This window comes from Mobula hypostoma, chromosome 11, assembly GCF_963921235.1.
Source record: "Mobula hypostoma chromosome 11, sMobHyp1.1, whole genome shotgun sequence".
Classification (NCBI taxonomy): domain Eukaryota; kingdom Metazoa; phylum Chordata; class Chondrichthyes; order Myliobatiformes; family Myliobatidae; genus Mobula; species Mobula hypostoma.
Genome location: NC_086107.1, coordinates 535,439 through 556,151, shown reverse-complemented (window position 1 = coordinate 556,151; position 20,713 = coordinate 535,439). Strand labels below are relative to the sequence as shown.

Sequence of the window (20,713 nt, the reverse complement as noted above, 5' to 3'; positions counted from 1 at the left end):
CACAAAGTAATATTGCCACAAATACATTAACAAATATTAAGATGCATTTTTGACACAAGTTAAAAAGTAAATTTAAGTTATCTTAAGTAAAGATAAGTTACCTTAAACAGTATAATGCTACTGACGCTTCATATGGGATAACACCTGGGTGGTGGCAGGGAGTTCAGTAGTCTCACGGCCTGAGGAAAGGAGTTGTTTCCCATCCTAGCAGCCATTGTCCTAATGGTAGGGGTTCAAAGAGATTGTTGGATGGATGGGAGGGATCATTGACGATGCCAAAGGCCCTGCAAACACAGCGCTCCCGATAAATATCTCCGATAGGTAGAAGAGAAACCTTGATGACTACAATGAATTTTAAGGGATTGGACAAAAGTATACAGGGGATATCAGAGTTTTTTTTTACACAGAAGGAAGATGAGATGCTGTGCCTTAAACTTAAGTTGACCATCACTGAAGCAATGTAGCAAGGGCAGAGTGGGAGTGGAGAGGAGAGTTGAAGTGAATGGAGGTTCCAGGTTGTATTGTGGATTGAATTCGGGAGCTGTGCAAAGCAGTTACTCAATCTGCATTTAGTTTCTGTAATGCAGAGGAACTCAGGTCATGACCACTGAATGAGGCAGTGCCAGGCAATTGCTACTGCCCGGGAAGGCCTGTATGGCTTGCTGGACAATGGAGAGTGAAGATGTAAGAGGAAAGTGGAGTCTCTCACATTGCAAGGGATGGTGCCACGAGAAGGGGAGTAGATGTTAAAGAATGGACCTGCGGATCATAGAGTGAACAGTCTACACAGGAACACTGAGAGGGAAGGGATATCCTAAAGGAAGTGGAAATTATGGAGGAAGATCTGTTGAAGGAGAAGGGTGTTCAAGTAAAGGAGAAGGGAAGGGGAAAACCTTGTTCCGCTTGTGATTAGAAAATTGAGTCTATGTGGAGGAGAAGCCACAGTTAGGAAAAAGGAAGGCATCTTAAAGGCAATCTGTGGAAAATTTCTTCATCACAGCAGATATTGTGGAGACTGAGATGCAGAGAAATGGAACTTTTTTTTTACAGGAAGCAGTATAACAGGAAGTGTAATCACAATAACTATGGGAGGGGAGTCAATGATCTTATAATGGGCTTCAGTCACTGAAATGGAGGCAGAGATGCCAAGAAAGCAGAAAGGCAAATAGTTACCATGTGTAAGTGAGAGCAGGGTGTAAGGGGGTAACAAAGTGAGAGTTCTGGGTGATTGCAGGAAGCAGCAATAATGCTGCCCTAAAGTAAAGGAGACAGAAGGGAGAGTCATGAATAGGAGTGAAACAGGGAATGCTCCACACATCCATTGAAGGGGGTAGGCAGAACGTGGGTCCATGTGTGATATGAAGTCACCAGACTGAGTGGTACGGAGTATAGCTGAAGGCAAGTTGTTCAATGTAAGGACAAGCTGAACCCAGGCAGGAGAGAGACGCTCTGGCCTGTTCAAGACAGAGGAGATAAGCTTCCAGATCATAAGTACAAGAGATTCTGCCGATGACAGAAATCCAGAACAACACATACAAAATGCAGGAGGAACTCAGCAGGTCAGGCAGCATCTATGGAAATGAATAAACAGTCAATGCTTCGGGCCAAGACTCTTCATCAGGACTGGAAAGGAATGGTGAAGATGCCAGAACAAAAAGCTGGGAGGGGAATGGAAGAGCAGAAGCTAGGAGGGGGTGGGTGAAGCCAGGTGTGTGTGGGTGGGGTCAGGGGGGGGTGAAGTAAGAGGCTGGGAGGATAAGTGAAAATGTAAAGGGCTAGAGAAGAAAGAATCTGATAGGAGGGGAGAGTGGACCATGGGAGTACAGGAAGGTGCAGGCCACTGGAGGTGCTAGGAGAAGAGCTAAGGGGGTTGCCAGCGTGGGTAATTGTATATGGAAGGGGGTGGGGGAGAATTACTAGAAGTTGGAGAAGCAATGTTTATGCCATCAGGGTGGAGGCTACCTAGACAGAATATGAGCTGTTGTTCCTCCAATCTGTGGGGCTCCCGGATTACGAATGTGGATAGAGCTACAAAAACTGGACATCCGGAGTAAATGATGGGGCGAAGAAACTTTCAGAGCAAGTCAAAGGTACCAAGTATGTCAGTGGAAACGGACAGGCCGACAGGAGGCTCAGTGGGTCTGCCAGCCTGTGGATCAGGGGAGGAGGTAGAACTAGGCTGTCTCGGGTTGCCCATCCATGAGAATGGGCGTCTGTGGAGGGAAGATTTCCCCAAAAAATGTCCAAGATAACAGCCAGGTGTAAGGTTCAGAACGAAGCACCAGGAAATGCCTGAGCAGATATTCAGATTGAGTTTGCCAAACCACAATGGTTAACATTGGCATTGGCCCTCATTGGGTGGGTGTTACACCCTCAAAGGGGGTGCAGTTTCCAATGGTTATTGTTGGCGTTGGTCCACAATGGGTGGGTGCTACACCCTCAGAGGGGGAGTCGTTCCCAATGGTCAATATTGGCCCTCACTGGGCAGGGTGCTACACCCTCAGAGGGGGAGCAGTATCCAGTGGTCGATGTTGGTGTTGGTCCACACTGGGCAGGGTGCTACACCCTCAGAGGGGGAGCAGTTTTCAGTGGTCAATGTTGGTGTTGGTCCACACTGGGCACGGAACTACACCCTCAGACAGGGAATGGTTTCCAATGGTCAACACTGGTCCACACTGGGCAGGGTGCTACACCCTCAGAGGAGTGATTTCTTGTCAGGCACAGCAGTGGGAAACTGAAACACCTGAGGAAACTGTTGGTAATTCTGGTGAACTGTGAGCAGTTTCAAACTCACACACAAATTCTCATGGTCACACACAAGCTCTCATGGTCCCAGGCATATCCTACACAGTTAAAAAAGCTCACCAATGCCTCTACTTTCTGAGGAGGCTGAAGAGAGCTAGGCTTTGTACATCTGTACTCGTGTCATTCTACAGATGTACAGTACAGAGCATCCCAACACGCCACATCACTGCATGGTACGGAAACTGCATTGCGGCAGACAGGCTCTACAACGGGTAGTCAAAACTGCCCAAAGCATCACTGGCACCAGCCTACCTACCATCAAGGACATATATGCAGAAAGGTGCCAGAAAAGGGCCAGTAACATCATGAAGGATTCCACCCACTCTGCTCGTGGACTGTTTGTCCCACTCCCATCAGGGAGAAAGCCACTTAGCACCACACCAGGACCACCAGACTCTAAAATAGTTCCTTTCCCCACGCAGTAAGGCTGATCAATACCTCCACCCATTAACTTCACCACTAGCAACACACACAAAATGCTGGAGGAACTCAACAGGCCAGTCAGCATCTGTGGTAAAAAAGCACAGTCAACGTTTCAAGCTGAAACCCTTCAGCAGGACTGGTGAAAAAAAGCTGAGGAGAAGATTTGAAAGGTGGGGGGAGGGGAGAGGAGAGAGAGAGACACCAGGCGATAGGTGAAACTTGGAGGGGGATGGATGAAGCAAAGAACTGGGAAGTTGATTGGTAAAAGAAGGCCATGGGGGAGCGGGCGGGGGGAGGTGGAGAAGCGCCAGAGGGAGGTGATGGGCTGGCAAGGAGATAACATGACAGAGAGACAAGGCGATGGGAAATGGTGAAGGAGGGTGGAGGCATTATCGGAAGTTTGAGAAATCGATGTTCGTGCCATCAGGTTGGAGGTTACCCAAACGGAATATAAGGTGTTGTTCTTCCAACCTAAGTGTGGCCTTATCCCAACAGTGGAGGAGGCCATGGATGAACATATTGGAATGGGAATGGGAAGTGGAATTAAAATGGGTGACCACTGGGAGATCCAGCTTGTTCTGGCGGATGGAGCGTAGATGTTCAGCGAAGTGGTCTCGCAATCTACTTCGCGTTTCACCGATATACAGGAGGCCACACTGGGAGCACCGAACACAGTATATGGCCCCAACAGACTCACAGGTGAAGTGTCACCTCACTACTTTATTATTTCCCGTCAGTCACCTTATGTACAGCCCAGTGTCACTTTATGGACACACAATCAATCTATGTATATAAGCCATCTTATGTATTTGTATTATTATTATTATTATTATTATTATTATTATTATTGCATTCTTTATCTTTTGCCAGGTTTTTTTGTTACATCAGATCCGGAGCCTGTGTCTGTTCCCTGAGCTCAGTGCCATCATTCCCATTCCCCGGCCCTTTCCCCAGAACAATGCAAAGCATTCCCTCTTTGAACGGCTATGGCAGGGAGAGGCTCTGGAGTCTTCTGGCTCACCTTTCGCTGGCAGAACGTTGAGCAGTAATGGACCTTGTGACATCCGGTACATTCATTCATTGCTTCACGGCCACAGTTCACACATGTTCGCTGTAAATAACCCACAGGGAAAATGACAGGTTACACACACTCCTGGGAAACTTCTGCTTTCCACGTTTGGTCCAAATTGATATATTTCAAAACTATTTATGTTAGCAAGGATATAAATAGGCAGAGAGTAAGACCATAAGATACAGGAGTAGAATTAGGCCGTCTGGCCCACTGAGTTTACTCCGCCATTTCATCATGGCTGATCAAATTTTCCTCTTAACCCCAATCTCCTGCCTTCTCCCCATGTCCCTGCATGTCCTGACCAATCAAGAACCTGTCAACTTCTATACTGAATATACATAAAGACTTGGCCTCCACAGCTGCCTGTGGCAAAGAATTTCACAGATTCACCACCCCCGGCTGAAGAATTTCCTCCTCACCTCTGTTCTAAATGGACCTCTGAGGCTGCAAACTCTGGTCTTAGACTCTCCTACTATTGGAAACATCCTTTCCACAGCCACTCGATCAAGGTCTTTCAACATTAAACAGGTTTCAATTAGGTCACCCCTCATTCTTCTAAATTCTAGTGAACATAGGCCCAGAGCCATCAGATACGCTTCATATGACAAGCCATTCAATCCTGGAATCATTTTCGTGAACGTCCTTTGAATCCTCTTTAGTTTCAGTACATCCTTTCTAAGATAAGGGGCCAAACCTGCTCACAATACTCCAAGTGAGGCCTCACCTGTGCTTTATAAATTTTCAACATTCCATCCTTACTTTTATATTCTAGTCCTCTTGAAATGAATGCTAACATTGAATTTGCTTTCCTCACCAAAGATTCAAGCTGCAAATTATTCTTTAGGGAATCTGCACAAGGACTCCCAAGTCCCTTTGTACCACAGTTTATTGTATTTTCTCCCTATTTAGAAAATAGTCAACCCTTTCATTTTTTCTACCAAAGTGCATGACCATACACTGTATTCCATCTGTCATTTCTTTGCCAATTCTCCTAATCAGTCTAAGTTCTTCTGTAGCCTCTCTACTTCCTCAAAACGACCTGCCCCTCCACTGATCTTCATATTGTTTGCAAACTTTGTAACAAAGCCATCAATTCCATCATCCAAATCATTGAGATATAATGTAAAATAAATCAGTCTCAACACAGACCCCTGTGGAACACCACTAGTCACTGGCAGCCAGAGAAAAATGGCTCGCTTTACTCTCGCTCTTTGCCTCCTGCCAATCAGCCACAGCTTTATCCACACTACAATCTTTCCTGTAATAACATGAGCTTGCAGCTTGTTAAGCAGCCAGCCTTATGTGTGGCACCTTGTCAAAGGCCTTCCAAAAATCCAAATATACAACATCAACCGATTCTCCTTTCTCTATCCTGCTTGTTATTTCTTCAAAGAATTCCAGCAGATTTGTCAGGTAACTACGCTGAATACAGTCTGTCTTATCATGTGTCTCCAAGTACCCTGACACCTCACCTTTAATAACCGACTCCAATATCCGCCCAATTACTCAGGTCAGACTAACTGGCCTATAGTTTCCCTTCTTCTGCTTTTCTCCCGTCTTGAAGAATTTCTCCCTGTTTAGAAAAGAGTCTGTACATTTATTTATACTACTAAAATGCATAATTATGTATTCTCCAACATTATATTTCATTTGCCATTTTCTTGCCCATTCTCCGAATCTAAGTCTTTTTGCAACCTACCTGTTTCCTCAACACTACCTGCCCCTCCACCAATCTTCGTATCATCTGCAAACTTGGCAACAAAGCCATCTATTCCATCATCTAAATCATTGATATACAACATAAAAAGAAGCGGTACTAACACCGACCCCTGTGGAACACCACTAGTCACTGCCTGCCAACCAGAAAAGGATCCTTATATTCCCACTCGCTGCCTCCTACCAATCAGCCAATGCTCTAACAATGCCAGTAACTTTCTTGCAATACCATGGACTCTTAACTTGGTAAGCAGCCTCATGTGTGGCACCTTGTCAAAGGCCTTCTGAAAGTTCAAACATACAACATCCACTGCAGCCCCTTCGTCTATCCTACTTGTAATCTCTTCAAAGAATTCCAACAGGTTCGTCAGGCAGGATTTTCCCAGATTGAAACCATGCCGACTTTGTCCTATCTTGTCCTGTGTCTCCAAGTACTCAATAATCTCATCCTTAACAACTGATTCCCAACATCTCCCCAACCACTGAGGTCAGGCTAACTGGTCTATAATTTCTGCTGCCTCCCTCCTTTCTTAAAGAGTGGAGCGACATTTGCAATTTCCCAGTCCTCTGACACCATGCCAGAGTCCAATGATTCTTGAAAGTTCATTACTCTACTGCTACCTCTTTCAGAACCCTAGGTGCAGTTCATCTGGTCTGAGTGACTTATGTACCCTTAGGTCTTTCAGCTTTTGAGCACCTTCTCCCTTGTCATAGTAACTGCACTCACTTCTCTTCCCTCACACCCTTCAACATCTGGCACACTGCTAGTGTCTTTCACAGTGAAAACTGATGCAAAATACTCATTTAGCTCATCTGCCATCTCCTTGGCCCGTGTAATTATTTCTCTGGTATTTTCTCGCATTCCTATATTCACTCTCATCTCTCTTTTATTTTTTACATACTTGAAAAAGCTTTATTACCCACTTTGATATTGTTTGCTAGCTTACTTTCATATTTCTTCTTTTCCCTCCTAATGATTCTTTTAGTTGCTCTCTATAGGGTTTTAAAACCTTCCCAGTCCTCTATCTTCCCACTAATTTTTGCTTTGTTATATGCCCTCTCTTTTGCTTTTACATTAGGTTTGACTTCGCTTAACGGCCGCGGTTGTGCTATTTTGGCATTTGAGTATTTCTTCATTTTTGGATTACTTTTATCCTGCACTTTCCTCATTTTTCCCAGAAAATCACACCATTGCTGCTCTGCTGACATCCCTGCCAGCAGCTCCTTCCAATATACTTCGGCCAACTCCTCTCTCATACCATTGTAATTTCCTTTACTCCACTGAAATACTGCTACATCAAACTTTACTTTCTCCCTATCAAATTTCAAGTTGAACTCAATCATATTGTGATCACTGGCTCCTAAGGGTTCTCTTACCTTAAGCTCCCAAATCACCTCCGGTTCATTATATAACACCCAATCCAGTATAGCTCATGCCCTAGAAAGCACAATGACAAACTGCTCTAAGAAGCAACCTCTTAGGCATTCAACAAACTCACTTTCTTGAGATCCATTTCCAGCCTCATTTTTCCAGTCAACCTGCATGTTGAAATCTCCCATGACTATCATAACATTGCTCTTTTGACATGCCTTTTCTATTTTCTCTTGTAATCTGTAGTCCACATCCCAACTACTGTTTGGAGACCTGTATATTACTGCCATCAGGGTCCTTTTACCCTTGCAATTTTTTAATTCAACCGACAAGGATTCAACATCTTCTGATCCTATGTCACATCTATCTATTGATTTGATTCCATTCTTTACCAGCAGAGCTACACCACCCCCTCTGCCTACTGTCCTGTCCCTCCGATAGAATGTGTAACCCTAGACATATTGCTCCCAATCACAACCATCCTGCAGCCACAATTCAGTGATGGCTACAACATCATACCTGGCAATCTGTAATAGTGCAACAAGATCATCCACCTTATTTCTTATGCTCCGTGCATTGAGACATGACTCTTTGAGTACTGTATTTGCTACCCTTTTTGATTCTGCATCCCTAATGCACTCACCCTGCTGGCTGCAATGATGTCCTATCATCTGCCTGCCCTTCCTGACAGTCTGACTGTATGCTATCTTTGTTTTTCCACTATCTGTCTATCCTCTCCCTTCACTCTGTTTCCCACCCCACTACCAAATTAGCTTAAACACTCTCCAACAGCTCTAACAAACCTGCCTGTGAGAATATTGGTCCCCTTCGGGTTCAGGTTCAACCCGTCACTTTTGAACAGGTCATACCTCCCCCAGAAGAGATCCCAATGATCCAAGAACCTGAAGCCCTGCCCCCTGCACCAGCTTCTCAGCCACACATTTATCTGCCAAATCATCCTGTTTCTACCCTCACTGGCACATGGCGCTGGCAGCAATCCAGAAATTACTGACCAGGAGGTCCTGCTTCTCAGCTTTCTACCCAGCTCTCTAAATTCTCCTTTCAGGATCTCATTGCTTTTCCTTCCTATGTAATTTGTACCAATATGTACCAAGACATCTGGCTGCTCTCTCTCCCTCTCCAAAATGTTGTGGATGTGATCTGAGACGTCCATGACCCTGGGAAGCAACATACCATTCGGGTGTCCTGTTGGCATCCACAGAATCTCCTGTCTGTTCCTCTGACTATTAAGCCCCTATCACTACCACTCCCCTCTTCTCCCTCTTTCCCTTCTGCATCACGGACCCATGCTCAGTGCCAGTACACCGGTCTCCGTGGTATTCCCTGGGAGATCATTCCCCCACAGCAGTATCCAAAACGGTATACTAATTTTTGAGGGGAATGGCCACAGGGGTGCTCTGCGCTAACCGCCTATTCACATTTCCATTTCTCCTGACAGCCACCCAGCTACTCGTCTCCTGCAACTTCAGGGTGACTACTTTGCTGTAACTCTGATCAATTACCTCCTCACTCTCCAGATCCCTAACATGGTTTTCATGGAGTTGCAGCCGGATGCACTTCATGCAGATGTAGTTCCCTGGGTCTCCCAGCACTTCAACCTCCAGCATGAAGAACACACAACTGCCATTTACTGCATTACGTACGTTAACAGAAAAAAAAAGAACCTTAACAGAAGCCTACCCAGAGCCAATGCCCCCTTTGAGCCAAAGTCTAACACTCTACTCTCACCACTGGCCTACTCCCTACAATGGCTGCCCTGCCTCTCCCTCCTGTACTTTTAAACAAGCATCACTGACCTGCGAGAAACGTCATTGCTGTGGCCTGCTCCCACCAATTGGGTCATCGGAATCCTTTTAGTATCCTCTTTAATATTATTGGCTAGCTTACTTTCATATGCCATCTTTACTTTCTTAATGACGTTTCTGGTTGCCTTCTGTTGGCTTTTAAAAGCTTCCCAATCCTCTAAATTCCCACTAATCTCTGCTCTATTATATGCCCTTTCTTTGGCTTTTATGTTGGCTCTGACTTCTCTTGTTAGCAACAGTTGTGTCATCTTTCCTTTAGAATACTTCTTCCTCTTTGGGATATACAGTGGCATGCAAAAGTTTGGGCACCCCTGGTCAAAATTTCTGTTACTGTGAATAGCTAAGCAAATAAAAGATGACCTGATTTCCAAAAGGCATAAAGTTAAAGATGACACATTTCTTTAATATTTTAAGCAAGATTACTTTTATATTTCCATCTTTTACAGTTTCAAAATAACAAACAAGGAAAAGGGCCTGAAGCAAAATTTTGGGCACCCTGCATGGCAGTACTTAGTAACACCCCCTTTGGCAAGTATCACAGCTTGTAAACGCTTTCTGTAGCCAGCTAAGAGTCTGTCAATTCTTGTTTGGAGGATTTTCACCCATTCTTCCTTGCAAAAGGCTTCTAGTTCTGTGAGATTCTTGGGCCATCTTGCATGCACTGCTCTTTTGAGGTCTATCCACAGATTTTCGATGATGTTTATGTCAGGGGACTGTGAGGGCCATGGTAAAACCTTCAGCTTGTGCCTCATGAGGTAGTCCATTGTGTGTTTTGAGGTGTGTTTAGGATCATTATCCTGTTGTAGAAGCCATCTTCTTTTCATCTTCGGCTTTTTTACAGACGGTGTGATGTCTGCTTCCAGAATTTGCTGGTATTTAATTGAATTCATTCTTCCCTCTACCAGTGAAATGTTCCCCGTGCCGCTGGCTGCAACACAAGCCCAAAGCATGGTCGATCCACCCTTGTGTTTAACAGTTGGAGAGGGGTTCTTTTCATGAAATTCTGCATCCTTTTTTCTCCAAACAGACCTTTGCTTATTGCGATCAAAAAGTTCTATTTTAACTTCATCAGTCCACAGGACTTGTTTCCAAAATGCATCAGGCTTGTTTAGATGTTCCTTTGCAAACTTCTGACGCTGAATTTTGTGGTGAGGATGCAGGAAAGGTTTCCTTCTGATGACTCTTCCATGAAGGTCATATTTGTGCGGGTGTCGCTGCACAGTAGAACAGTGCACCACCACTCCAGAGTCTGCTAAATCTTCCTGAAGGTCTTTTGCAGTCAAACAGGGATCTTGATTTGCCTTTCTAGCAATCCTATGAGCAGTTCTCTTGGAAAGTTTTCTTAGTCTTCTAGACCTCAACTTGACCTCCACCGTTCCTGTTAACTGCCATTTCATAATTTTTAGATTATGAGGACACTCAGTCCTCGTTTATTGTCATTTAGAAATGCATGCATGCATTAAGAAATGATACAATGTTCCTCCAGAGTGATATCACAAAAAAAAAGGACAAACCAAAGACTAACACTGACAAGACCATATAATTATAACATATAGTTACAGCAGTGCAAAGCAATACCATAATTTGATAAAGAACAGACCATGGGAACGGTTAAAAAGAAGTCTCAAAGTTCCGATTGACTCCCGATAGTCCCCGATAGCAAGCGGCAGAAGGGAGAAACTCTCTCTGCCATAAACCTCCAGGCACCAACAACTGTCAATGCATTGGAAGCACCCAACCCCAGCCGACTCTGAGTCCATCTGTCCGGGTCGAGCCTCCGACCAGCCCTTCGACACCGAGCACCGAGCACTATCTCTGCCGAGCGCTTCGACCCCATCCCAGCCACCGAGCAACAAGCGAAGTCGAGGATTCGGGGCCTGCAGGATCACACAGTAACAGGGGCAGCGTAAAAGGCATTTCAGAAGTTTCTCCAGATGTTCCTCCGTTCTCTCATGTCTGTCTCAGTCAAATCAGAATTGTGCACAGCACCCTACTTGACAGATTACAGATATCCTTCACCGGCGTGGCCGCATGAGCTGCGTTGTGCCGCCATCTTCTCTAATTACATTACCAACTGAGGAAACGGCTACCTGAAAACGCTTTGCTATCTTCTTACAGCCTTCTCCTGCTTTGTGGGCATCAATTATTTTAATTTTCAGAGTGCTAGGCAGCTGCTTAGAGGAGCCCATGACTGCTGATTGTTGGAACAATGTTTGAGGAGTCAGGGTATTTATAAAGCTTTGAAATTTGCATCACCTGGCCTTTCCTAATGATGACTGTGAACAAGCCATAGCCCTAACAAGCCAATTAAGGTCTGAGACTTTACCAAGTTATCTGAGAGCTCAAATCTCTTCGGGTGCCCAAACTTTTCCATGGTGCTCCTTTCCTTTTTTTCACTGTAAAATTGTACAAAACAAAAATAATACACTAACCTTGCTTAAAAATGTTGAAAAGAATGTTTCATCTTTAACTTTATAACTTTTGTAGATCATTTCATCTTCTACTCACTTAACTATGCACAGTAACAGACATTTTGACCAGGGTGCTCAAACCTTTGCATGCACTGTAAGTATCCTGTGCCTTCGGAATTGCCTCCAGAAATTCTAGCGATTGCTACTCTACCATCATCTCTGCCAGTGTTATTTTCTGATCAATTCTGGCCAACTTTTCTCTCATGTCTCTGTAATTCCCTTTACTCTGACTTTAGCTTCTCCTTCTCAAATTTCAGGGTGAATTTGACCATTTTATAATCACTTTCCCCTCAGGGTTCTTTTACCTTAAACTCTCTAATCAGTTCTGGTTCATTGCACAACACCCAATCCAGAATAGCTGATCCTCTAGTGGGCTCAACCACGAGCTGCTCTAAAAAGCTATCTTGTAGGCAATCTAGAATTTCCCCCTCCTTTAATCCAGCACCAACCCAATTTTCCCATCTACCTGCATATTGAAGTCCCCCATGACTGCTGTAACATGCACTTTTGTCATGCATTTTCTATCTCCTGTTGCAATTTGTAGGCCACATCCTTACTACTGTTTGAGGGTCTGTACACTACTACCATCAAGGTCTCTTTACCCTTGTAGTTCCTTAGCTCTATCCACAATGACTCAACCTCTTCCAACCCTATGTCACCTCTTTCTGATGATTTGATTTCATATTTTACCTACAGAGAAACCCGGTCCCGTCTGCCTTCCTCCTTGTCCTTTCAATACAATGAGAGCGGGCGTCGGAGGAGCAGGCGACAGAGTAGGAAGGCTTTGGCTCAATGGGGCTTTAGCAATAACGGGTCGACGAAAGGTACGTTGCTTACGTGGAATACACACAAGAAGAATGCATGTGAGGCCAGTGTTCTGTGCTCAGTGTCAGATGTGGGACGTCTGGGAGACTCCCAGCCTCCCAGACAGCCACATCTGCGCCAGGTGCATCCAGCTGCAGCTCTCTAGGGAGCACTTTAGGGAACTGGAGATGCAGCTCGATGACCTTCATCTAGTCAGGGAAAGTGAGGAGGTAACGGATAAGAGCTACAGGCAAGTAGACACACCGGGGCCTGGGGAGACAGAGAAGTGGGTAACAGTCAGGAGCGGGAAGGGCAGGAGTCAGATACTACAGAGTACCCCTGTGGCTGTCCCCCTCAACAATAAGTACTCCTGACTGAGTACTGTTGGGGGGGGGGGGGAAATGGCCTACCTGGGGGAAGCAACAGTGGCCGTGCCTCCAGCACAGAGTCTGGCCCTGTGGCTCAGAAGGGTAGGGATAGGAAGAGGATGGCAGCAGTAATAGGGGACTCTAGAGTTAGGGGGGTCAGACAGGCGATTCTGTGGACACAGGAAAGAAGCACGGATGGTAGTTTGCCTTCCAGGTGCCAGGGTCCGGGATGTTTTTGATCGTGTCCACAATATCCTGAAGTGGGAAGCAGAACAGCCAGAGGTCGTGGTACATATTGGTACCAACAACATAGGGAGGAAAAGGGAGGAGGTCCTGAAAGCAGACTACAGGGAGTTAGGAAGGAAGTTGAGAAGCAGGACCACAAAGGTAGTCACCTTGGGATTACTGCCTGTGCCACGTGACAGTGAGTCTAGGAATAGAATGAGGTGGAGGATAAATACGTGGCTGAGGGATTGGAGCAGGGGTCAGGGATTTAGATTTCTGGATCATTGGGACCTCTTTTGGGGCAGAAGTGACCTATACAAAAAGGACGGGTTGCACTTGAATCCCAAAAGGACCAATATCCTGGCGGGAAGGTTGGGGAGAGTTTAAACTAGGATTGCTGGGGGGGGGGGCGCGGAAGCAAACTGAAGAGACAGAGGAAAGGCAGGTGATAGAGAAGGGATACGCTTAGACTTCTGGCTGTTCACCCTCCCACCTAAGAATGCTGAAGACTCTATCTGAGATATCCCGGACTCTGGCACCCACGAGGCAACATGCAGGAATCTCATTCTCACCCACAGAACTTCCTGTCCGTTCCCCTAACTAATGAATCCCCTATCACCACAGCATGCTCCTTCTCTTCCTTTCCCTTCCGAGTCACAGCGGCAGACTCAGTGCCAGGGACCTGACCACTGTAACTCCTCCCAAGATTTCTGGGAGCGGTGGGCCCCCCCAGGGAATTGATTGTCTTATAGAAACATAGAAAATAGGTGCAGGAGTAGGCCATTCGGCCCTTCGAGCCTGCACTGCCATTCAGTATGATCATGGCTGATCATCCAACTCAGAACCCTGTACCAGCCTTCCCTCCATACCCCCCGATCCCTTTAGCCACAAGGGCCATATCTAACTCCCTCTTAAATATAGCCAATGAACTGGACTCAACTGTTTCCTGTGGCAGAGAATTCCACAGATTCACCACTCTCTGTGTGAAGAAGTTTTTCCTAATCTCGGTCCTAAAAGGCTTCCTCTTTATCCTTAAACTGTGACCCCTTGTTCTGGACTTCCCCAACATCGGGGACAATCTTCCTGCATCTAGCCTGTCCAATCCCTTTAGGATTTTATACGTTTCAATAAGATCCCCCCTCAATCTTCTAAATTCCAACGAGTATAAGCCTAGTCGATCCAGTCTTTCATCATATGAAAGTCCTGCCATCCCAGGAATCAACCTGGTGAACCTTCTTTGTACTCCCTCTATGGCAAGGATGTCTTTCCTCAGATTAGGGGACCAAAACCGCACACAATACTCCAGCTGTGGTCTCACCGAGGCTTTATAGACTGTAGTAATCATATTTTAATTTGAATTTATTCACTGTCTTGTAAATACTATATGTTTGTACTTTGTGCAGGAAGAGGATTTCTTGGAATGTATGTGGGATGATTTTCTGAATCAACATGTCGAGGAACCAACTGGAGAGCAGGCCATTCTAGACTGGGTATTGAACGATGAGGAAGGGTTAGTTAGCAATCTTGTCATGCGAGGCCCCTTGGGTAAGAGTGACCATAATATGTTGAAATTCTTCATTAAGATGGAGAGTGACATAGTTAATTCAGAAACAAAGGTTCTGAACTTAAAGAAGGGTAACTTTGAAGGTATGAGACGTGAATTAGCTAAGATAGACTGGCAAATGACACTTAAAGGGTTGATGGTGGATATGCAATGGCAAGCATTTAAAGATCGCATGGATGAACTACAACAATTGTTCATCCCAGTTTGGCAAAAGAATAAACCAGGGAAGGTAGTGCACCCGTGGCTGACAAGGGAAATTAGGGATGGTATCAATTCCAAAGAAGAAGCATACAAATTAGCCAGAAAAAGCAGCACACCTGAGGACTGGGAGAAATTCAGAGTCCAGCAGAGGAGGACAAAGGGCTTAATTAGGAAAGGGAAAAAAGATTATGAGAGAAAGCTGGCAGGGAACATAAAAACTGACTGTAAAAATTTTTACAGATATGTGGAAAGAAAAAGATTGGTTAAGACAAATGTAGGTCCCTTACAGTCAGAAACAGGTGAATTGATCATGGGGAACAAGGACATGGCAGACCGATTGAATAACTACTTTGGTTCTGTCTTCACTAAGGAGGACATAAATAATCTTCCGGAAATAGTAGGGGACAGAGGGTCTAGTGAGATGGAGGAACTGAGGGAAATACATATTAGTAGGGAAGTGGTGTTAGGTAAATTAAAGGGATTAAAGGCAGTTAAATCCCCAGGGCCAGATGGTCTGCATCCCAGAGTGCTTAAGGAAGTAGCCCAAGAAATAGAGGATGCATTAGTGATAATTTTTCAAAACTCTTTAGATTCTGGATTAGTTCCTGAGGATTGGAGGGTGGCTAATGTGACCCTGCTTTTTAAAAAAGGAGGGACAGAGAAACGGGGGAATTATAGATCGGTTAGCCTAACGTTGGTGGTGGGGAAAATGCTAGAGTCAGTTATAAAGATGTGATAACAGCACATTTGGAAAGCGGTGAAATTATCGGACAAAGTCAGCATGGATTTGTGAAAGGAAAATCATGTCTGACGAATCTCACAGAATTTTTTGAGGATGTAACTAGTAGAGTGGATAGGGGAGAACCAGTGGATGTGGTATATTTGGATTTTCAAAAGGCTTTTGACAAGGTCCCACACAGGAGATTAGTTTGCAAACTTAAAGCACACGGTACTGGGGTATGGTATTGATGTGGATAAAGAATTGGTTGGCAGACAGGAAGCAAAGAGTGGGAATAAACAGGACCTTTTCAGAGTGGCAGGCAGTGACTAGTGGGGTACCGCAAGGCTCAGTGCTGGTACCCCAGTTGTTTACAATATATATTAATGACTTAGATGAGGGAATTAAATGCAGCATCTCCAAGTTTGCGGATGACACGAAGCTGGGCGACAGTGTTAGCTGTGAGGAGGATGCTAAGAGGATGCAGTGTGACTTGGATAGGTTAGGTGAGTGGGCAAATACATGGCAGATGCAATTTAATGTGGATAAATGTGAGGTTATCCACTTTGGTGGCAAAAACAGGAAAACAGATTATTATCTGAATGGTGGCCAATTAGGAAAAGGGGAGGTGCAATGAGACCTGGGTGTCACTGTACACCAGTCATTGAAAGTGGGCATGCAGGTACAGCAGGCGGTGAAAAACGCGAATGGTATGCTGGCATTCATAGCAAGAGGATTCGAGTACAGGAGCAGGGAAGTACTACTTCAGTCATACAAGGCCCTGGTGAGACCACACCTGGAGTATTGTGTGCAGTTTTGGTCCCCTACTCTGAGGAAAGACATTCTTGCCATAGAGGGAGTACAGAGAAGGTTCACCAGATTGATTCCTGGGATGGCAGGACTTTCATATAATGAAAGACTCGATCGACTAGGCTTATACTCATTGGAATTTAGAAGATTGAGGGGGGATCTTATTGAAACGTATAAAATCCTAAAGGGATTGGACAGGGTAGATGCAGGAAGATTGCTCCCAATGTTGGGGAAGTCCAGAATGAGGGGTCATAGTTTAAGGATAAAGGGGAAGCCTTTTAGGACCGAGATGATGAAAAACTTCTTCACACAGAGAGTGGTGAATCTGTGGAATTCTCTGCCACAGGAAACAGTTGAGGCCAGTTCATTGGCTATATTTAAGAGGGAGTTAGATATGGCCCTTGTGGCTAAAGGGATCAGCGGGTATGGAGGGAAGGCTGGTACAGGGTTCTGAGTTGGATGATCAGCCATGATCATACTGAATGGCGGTGCAGGCTCAAAGGGCCGAATGGCCTACTCCTGCACCTACTTTCTATGTTTCTATGTGTATTTGTTGTGTAAATAAACTTTTATAGTTTTGTTAAAAATAAACATTCTCCAAAGTGATATACCTGTTGTTGAGGGGGATGGCCTCAGGTACTCTGCACTGGCTCCCTAACCCCTTTCCCCTTCTTGACTGTCACCCAGTTTCCTGTATCCTGCACCCTGGTGTAACTACCCCTCTGTATGTCCTATCTGTCACCCCCTGCGGGGTTCATCCAGGTCCAGCTCCCATAACCTGGTTTGTTAGAAGCTGCAGCTGGATGCACTTCTCGCAGTTGTAATGGTCAGGTGGCAAACACAAAGGACAGCACAGCCTCTTGAAAATGACGAACCAGTCAGTTTGAGATTTTTACACATTGGGCATGGTTAGGGGCTCACACAGGTCAAAGTACCAACCTTTGATTACTTTGATTTGGTCATTTGGTTACTAATTTAATTGGTTCAGCACAACATTGTGAGCCAAAGGACCCATGCCTGTGCTGTGCTTTTCTGTGTTCCATGTTCTTTGCAAGTCACTGGACTCACAGAAAGATGCCTTCAGCCTAGGTTCGGCATTAGTGATTTGCAGGAGAATGGATAGTTCTCCTCAGTTTTATCCAACTACACGGATGTAAGCAAAGATTATTTTATCATTGAACTCATCACATCTGTGTCTCACATATTTCAACAGAGATTAGCTGTGAAACCATCTGGGAACAGCTGGGGTAAGTGAAACTCTGTAAAAACATACATTTTTGCTTTCTGCCTAATGGATAAGTTCAGAAATAAATACCAGCCTTTGCGTGTTGACAGTGGGCATGAGCCAGATTACTGTTTGTGACCAATTTTAATTCTGGTTTCAAGGTACACCAGTGAATGAGGGGAACAGGGCGGTTGGCAGCAAACAGGATAATAGACAGTCAGAGGGTTCCAGTTCCAAACAGCCGATGGAGGCTCAACACTTGATCAAACTGCTGTCCCAGACACTTACAGCAAATTGGACTTAACTCTATCATTGTCATGTAATAGATTCAGATAATTTCATAGTTACTGTGTCACTGATAAAGTAACATGTTCACATCAGACCATATAGCAGCACAATTAGGCCATTCAGCCCAAAAGGTCTGCTAAGTCATTCCAACATGGCTGATTTATTTTCCCATTCTTCTGCCTTCTCCATGTAACCTTTGACGCCCTGACTAATCAAGAACTTATCAACCTCTACTTTAAACATGGCCTCCACAACCATCTGAGGTAATGAATTCCATAGATTCACCAACTTCTGGCTAAATAAATTCCTTCTCATCTCTGTTCTATATGGAGTCCCTCTATTCTGAAGTTGTGCCCTCTGGTCCTAAACTCCCCTACTATTGGAAACAACCTCTCTACATCCACTCAAGGGCTTTCACCAGGTTTCAGTGAGACCCCCCTTCATTCTTCTGAACCTCAGTGAGTACAGGCCCAGAGCCATCAAACACTCCTCAAATATTAACTCTTAAGTTCTTGGGAACATTCTCTGGACCCTCTCCAAAACCAGCACACCATTTTCTTAGAAAAGGGGCCCAAAACTGCTCATAATACTCCAAAGGCAGTCTAACAATAACGTCACAATCCTTGATAGGAAATATACTGATGTTAGAACCACATAAAGGTCATTCGGCCCAGCTGGTCCATGCCCACCTATCCATATTAATTCCATCTCCCTAATCTTGGTCTATAACCTTCTTCACCTCAGTGATTTAAGCGTTTGTCCAGGCACTTCCAGCCTGCTGTCACTGACTCTGCCTGTACCACTCCCTCAGGCAGTGTGTTTCACTGATTCAGTACTCTCTGAGGAAGACGTTCCTCTAAATCTTACCCTAAATCTGTGTCCTCCTGTTTCATCTACTGTATCTCTGATATGGGTAAAAGTTTTCTGCAGTTGACCCTAAAATTATATCCCTCAGTTTTATGTACCACGGCCTCTGCAACCACAGATGTCATGACCACCAGGCACAGGACATCACCACCTCCTGCAGACTCCCCTCCAAGTCGCCTGGACATATATTTTGGTCTGTTATTGTGGTTGATTCTGAATCCTGGACCTCCCTCTTCAGCAGCACTGTGTGAGCGCCTTGACGCAAACTACACCGGTCTGCAGGACCTTCTCAAGGGATACTGGCCTCGGGATTGATGCCAACACCTATGCAGAATCACACTTGTTCTGTTTGGAGTTATGTGTCACATTAGTTAGCTTCCGCTCACTCACCTTGATGATCAGCTCAGCTTTCCCATCCACGTCGTCAGCTGAGTGGAATGGTATCTGGTTCTGGTACTGCGTCAGGGTCTACAGTACACAAGAAACAAAAAAAAAGGAAACATTCAGCTTCCTCAACTCTCATTCTATTCCTGTGAAATGATTAAAGCAAACACAACTTTTGCCTCATTGTTTATATGTGGTCTTGAGGATTACGTGACATGCACACTCCTTGTGACAGTACAATCCTCATTACCACCAGGCTCAAGGACAGCTTCTATCCCACTGTTATGGGACTCATGAATGGACCCCTTGAACAATGAGATTAACTCTTGAGCTCACAACCCATCTTATTTTGATCTCCCATGGTCCACTCTTCTCCATCAGATTCCATCTTCTCCAGCCCTTTGCCTTTTCCCTCGACCACCTCCCAGTTTATTGCTTCATCACCCTTCCCCACCAACCTGGCTACACCTATCACCTTCTAGCATGTCTTCCTTCCCCTCCCCAACCTTCTTATTGTGGCTTCTTCCCCCTCCTTTCCGGTGCTGATAAAGGGTCTTGGCCCGAAACTTAAATTGTTCATTTCCGTAGATGCAGACTGACATGCTAAGTTCCTCCAGCATTTTGTGTGTGTGTTGCTCTGGATTTCCAGCATCTGCAGAATCTCTTGTGTTTATGATTTCGTTATGATCTTGCACTTTATCATTTATCTGCACTGCACTTTATCTGTAATTGTAGCACTTTATTCTGTATTCTGTCATTGTTTTCCCTTGCTCTACCTCAATACACTATGTAATGGCCTGATCTGTGTGACAGTATGCAAGACAAGCTTTTCACTGATCAACACATAAGCACACATCCTCCATTTCAATTGCACCTTCACTAATCTCAGCCTTATCCCTTGTAGTCAGCCAGCCAGAGAGAAAGGCAGTCAGAGATATGCCTGTGGAAGGTTTTAACTCAGCTTGGGTTACAGCACAAGCTGGGTCAATGCTTTGGCTGGGCTTGGAGATGGATTGGGATTTGCTGGATCAAGTTGAGATCCAGGCCTCCTCTTTCCTAGGTTCATCATTCACACAAATTAACACTACAATCAGCGTTCACTGAGATTAACAATCCAAAGTGTACCTGGTCTGAGTTCCACTCACCCCTTTCCTCTCAGTGTCTGCCTGCAGCTTGGCCTGAGCAATGGCACCGTCCTTCGAAGCGATGCTGGCTTGTTTTGCCTGCTCAATTAGCGTCTTCAGCTGCTGAGCTGTAGCCAGCAGCGAATTGACCATCTCCTCCAAGTAGAGCCAGCTACGCTGCTCAGCAACCTCCAGGCCGTTCAGGGCAGTGGGCGAGATCACTTTGCTCGGCGTGGGAGGAGTCGGTACAGCGAGCGCAGGGAGCGAGGCCAATACTATGGAAAGAAACGAAGATGGAGGTGGCTACAACAAACTGCTCACAGACACTGTTATGTAGAAATACTCTCTCAAGGAGAGTTACATTGTGAATGCCACATTGCAGCTTCAAATTGGTAATCACTGAAATTCATCATATTTGAAGAGGTTTTGGCTCAATTCCCTCCTTACTTG

The 20,713-nt window shown here is 45.1% G+C and overlaps 2 protein-coding genes across 3 annotated transcripts in view; one reads left to right on the top strand and one right to left on the bottom strand.

The window, feature by feature from the left end:
• LOC134353538 (deformed epidermal autoregulatory factor 1 homolog) overlaps window positions 1–20,713 on the bottom strand; it is a 113,422-nt gene that overhangs the window by 2,881 nt on the left and 89,828 nt on the right. The window contains exons 11-14 of one of the 2 annotated variants that reach the window (XR_010019635.1): window positions 20,285–20,538; window positions 19,146–19,223; window positions 4,250–4,339; window positions 102–219 (exon numbers count right to left, since the gene is read on the bottom strand). Coding sequence is in view for 1 of the 2 variants with exons in the window: in XM_063061541.1 (XP_062917611.1) it covers window positions 4,250–4,339; window positions 19,146–19,223; window positions 20,285–20,538 (422 nt within the window). In the remaining variant the exon portion in view is untranslated. The remainder of the gene's footprint in view (window positions 1–101; window positions 220–4,249; window positions 4,340–19,145; window positions 19,224–20,284; window positions 20,539–20,713) is intronic. The other variant, XM_063061541.1, reaches the window with a different exon arrangement.
• The window catches only part of LOC134353539 (D(4) dopamine receptor-like), a 68,720-nt gene that overhangs the window by 35,359 nt on the left and 12,648 nt on the right, over window positions 1–20,713 (top strand). The gene's annotated exons all lie outside the window — the stretch shown is intronic.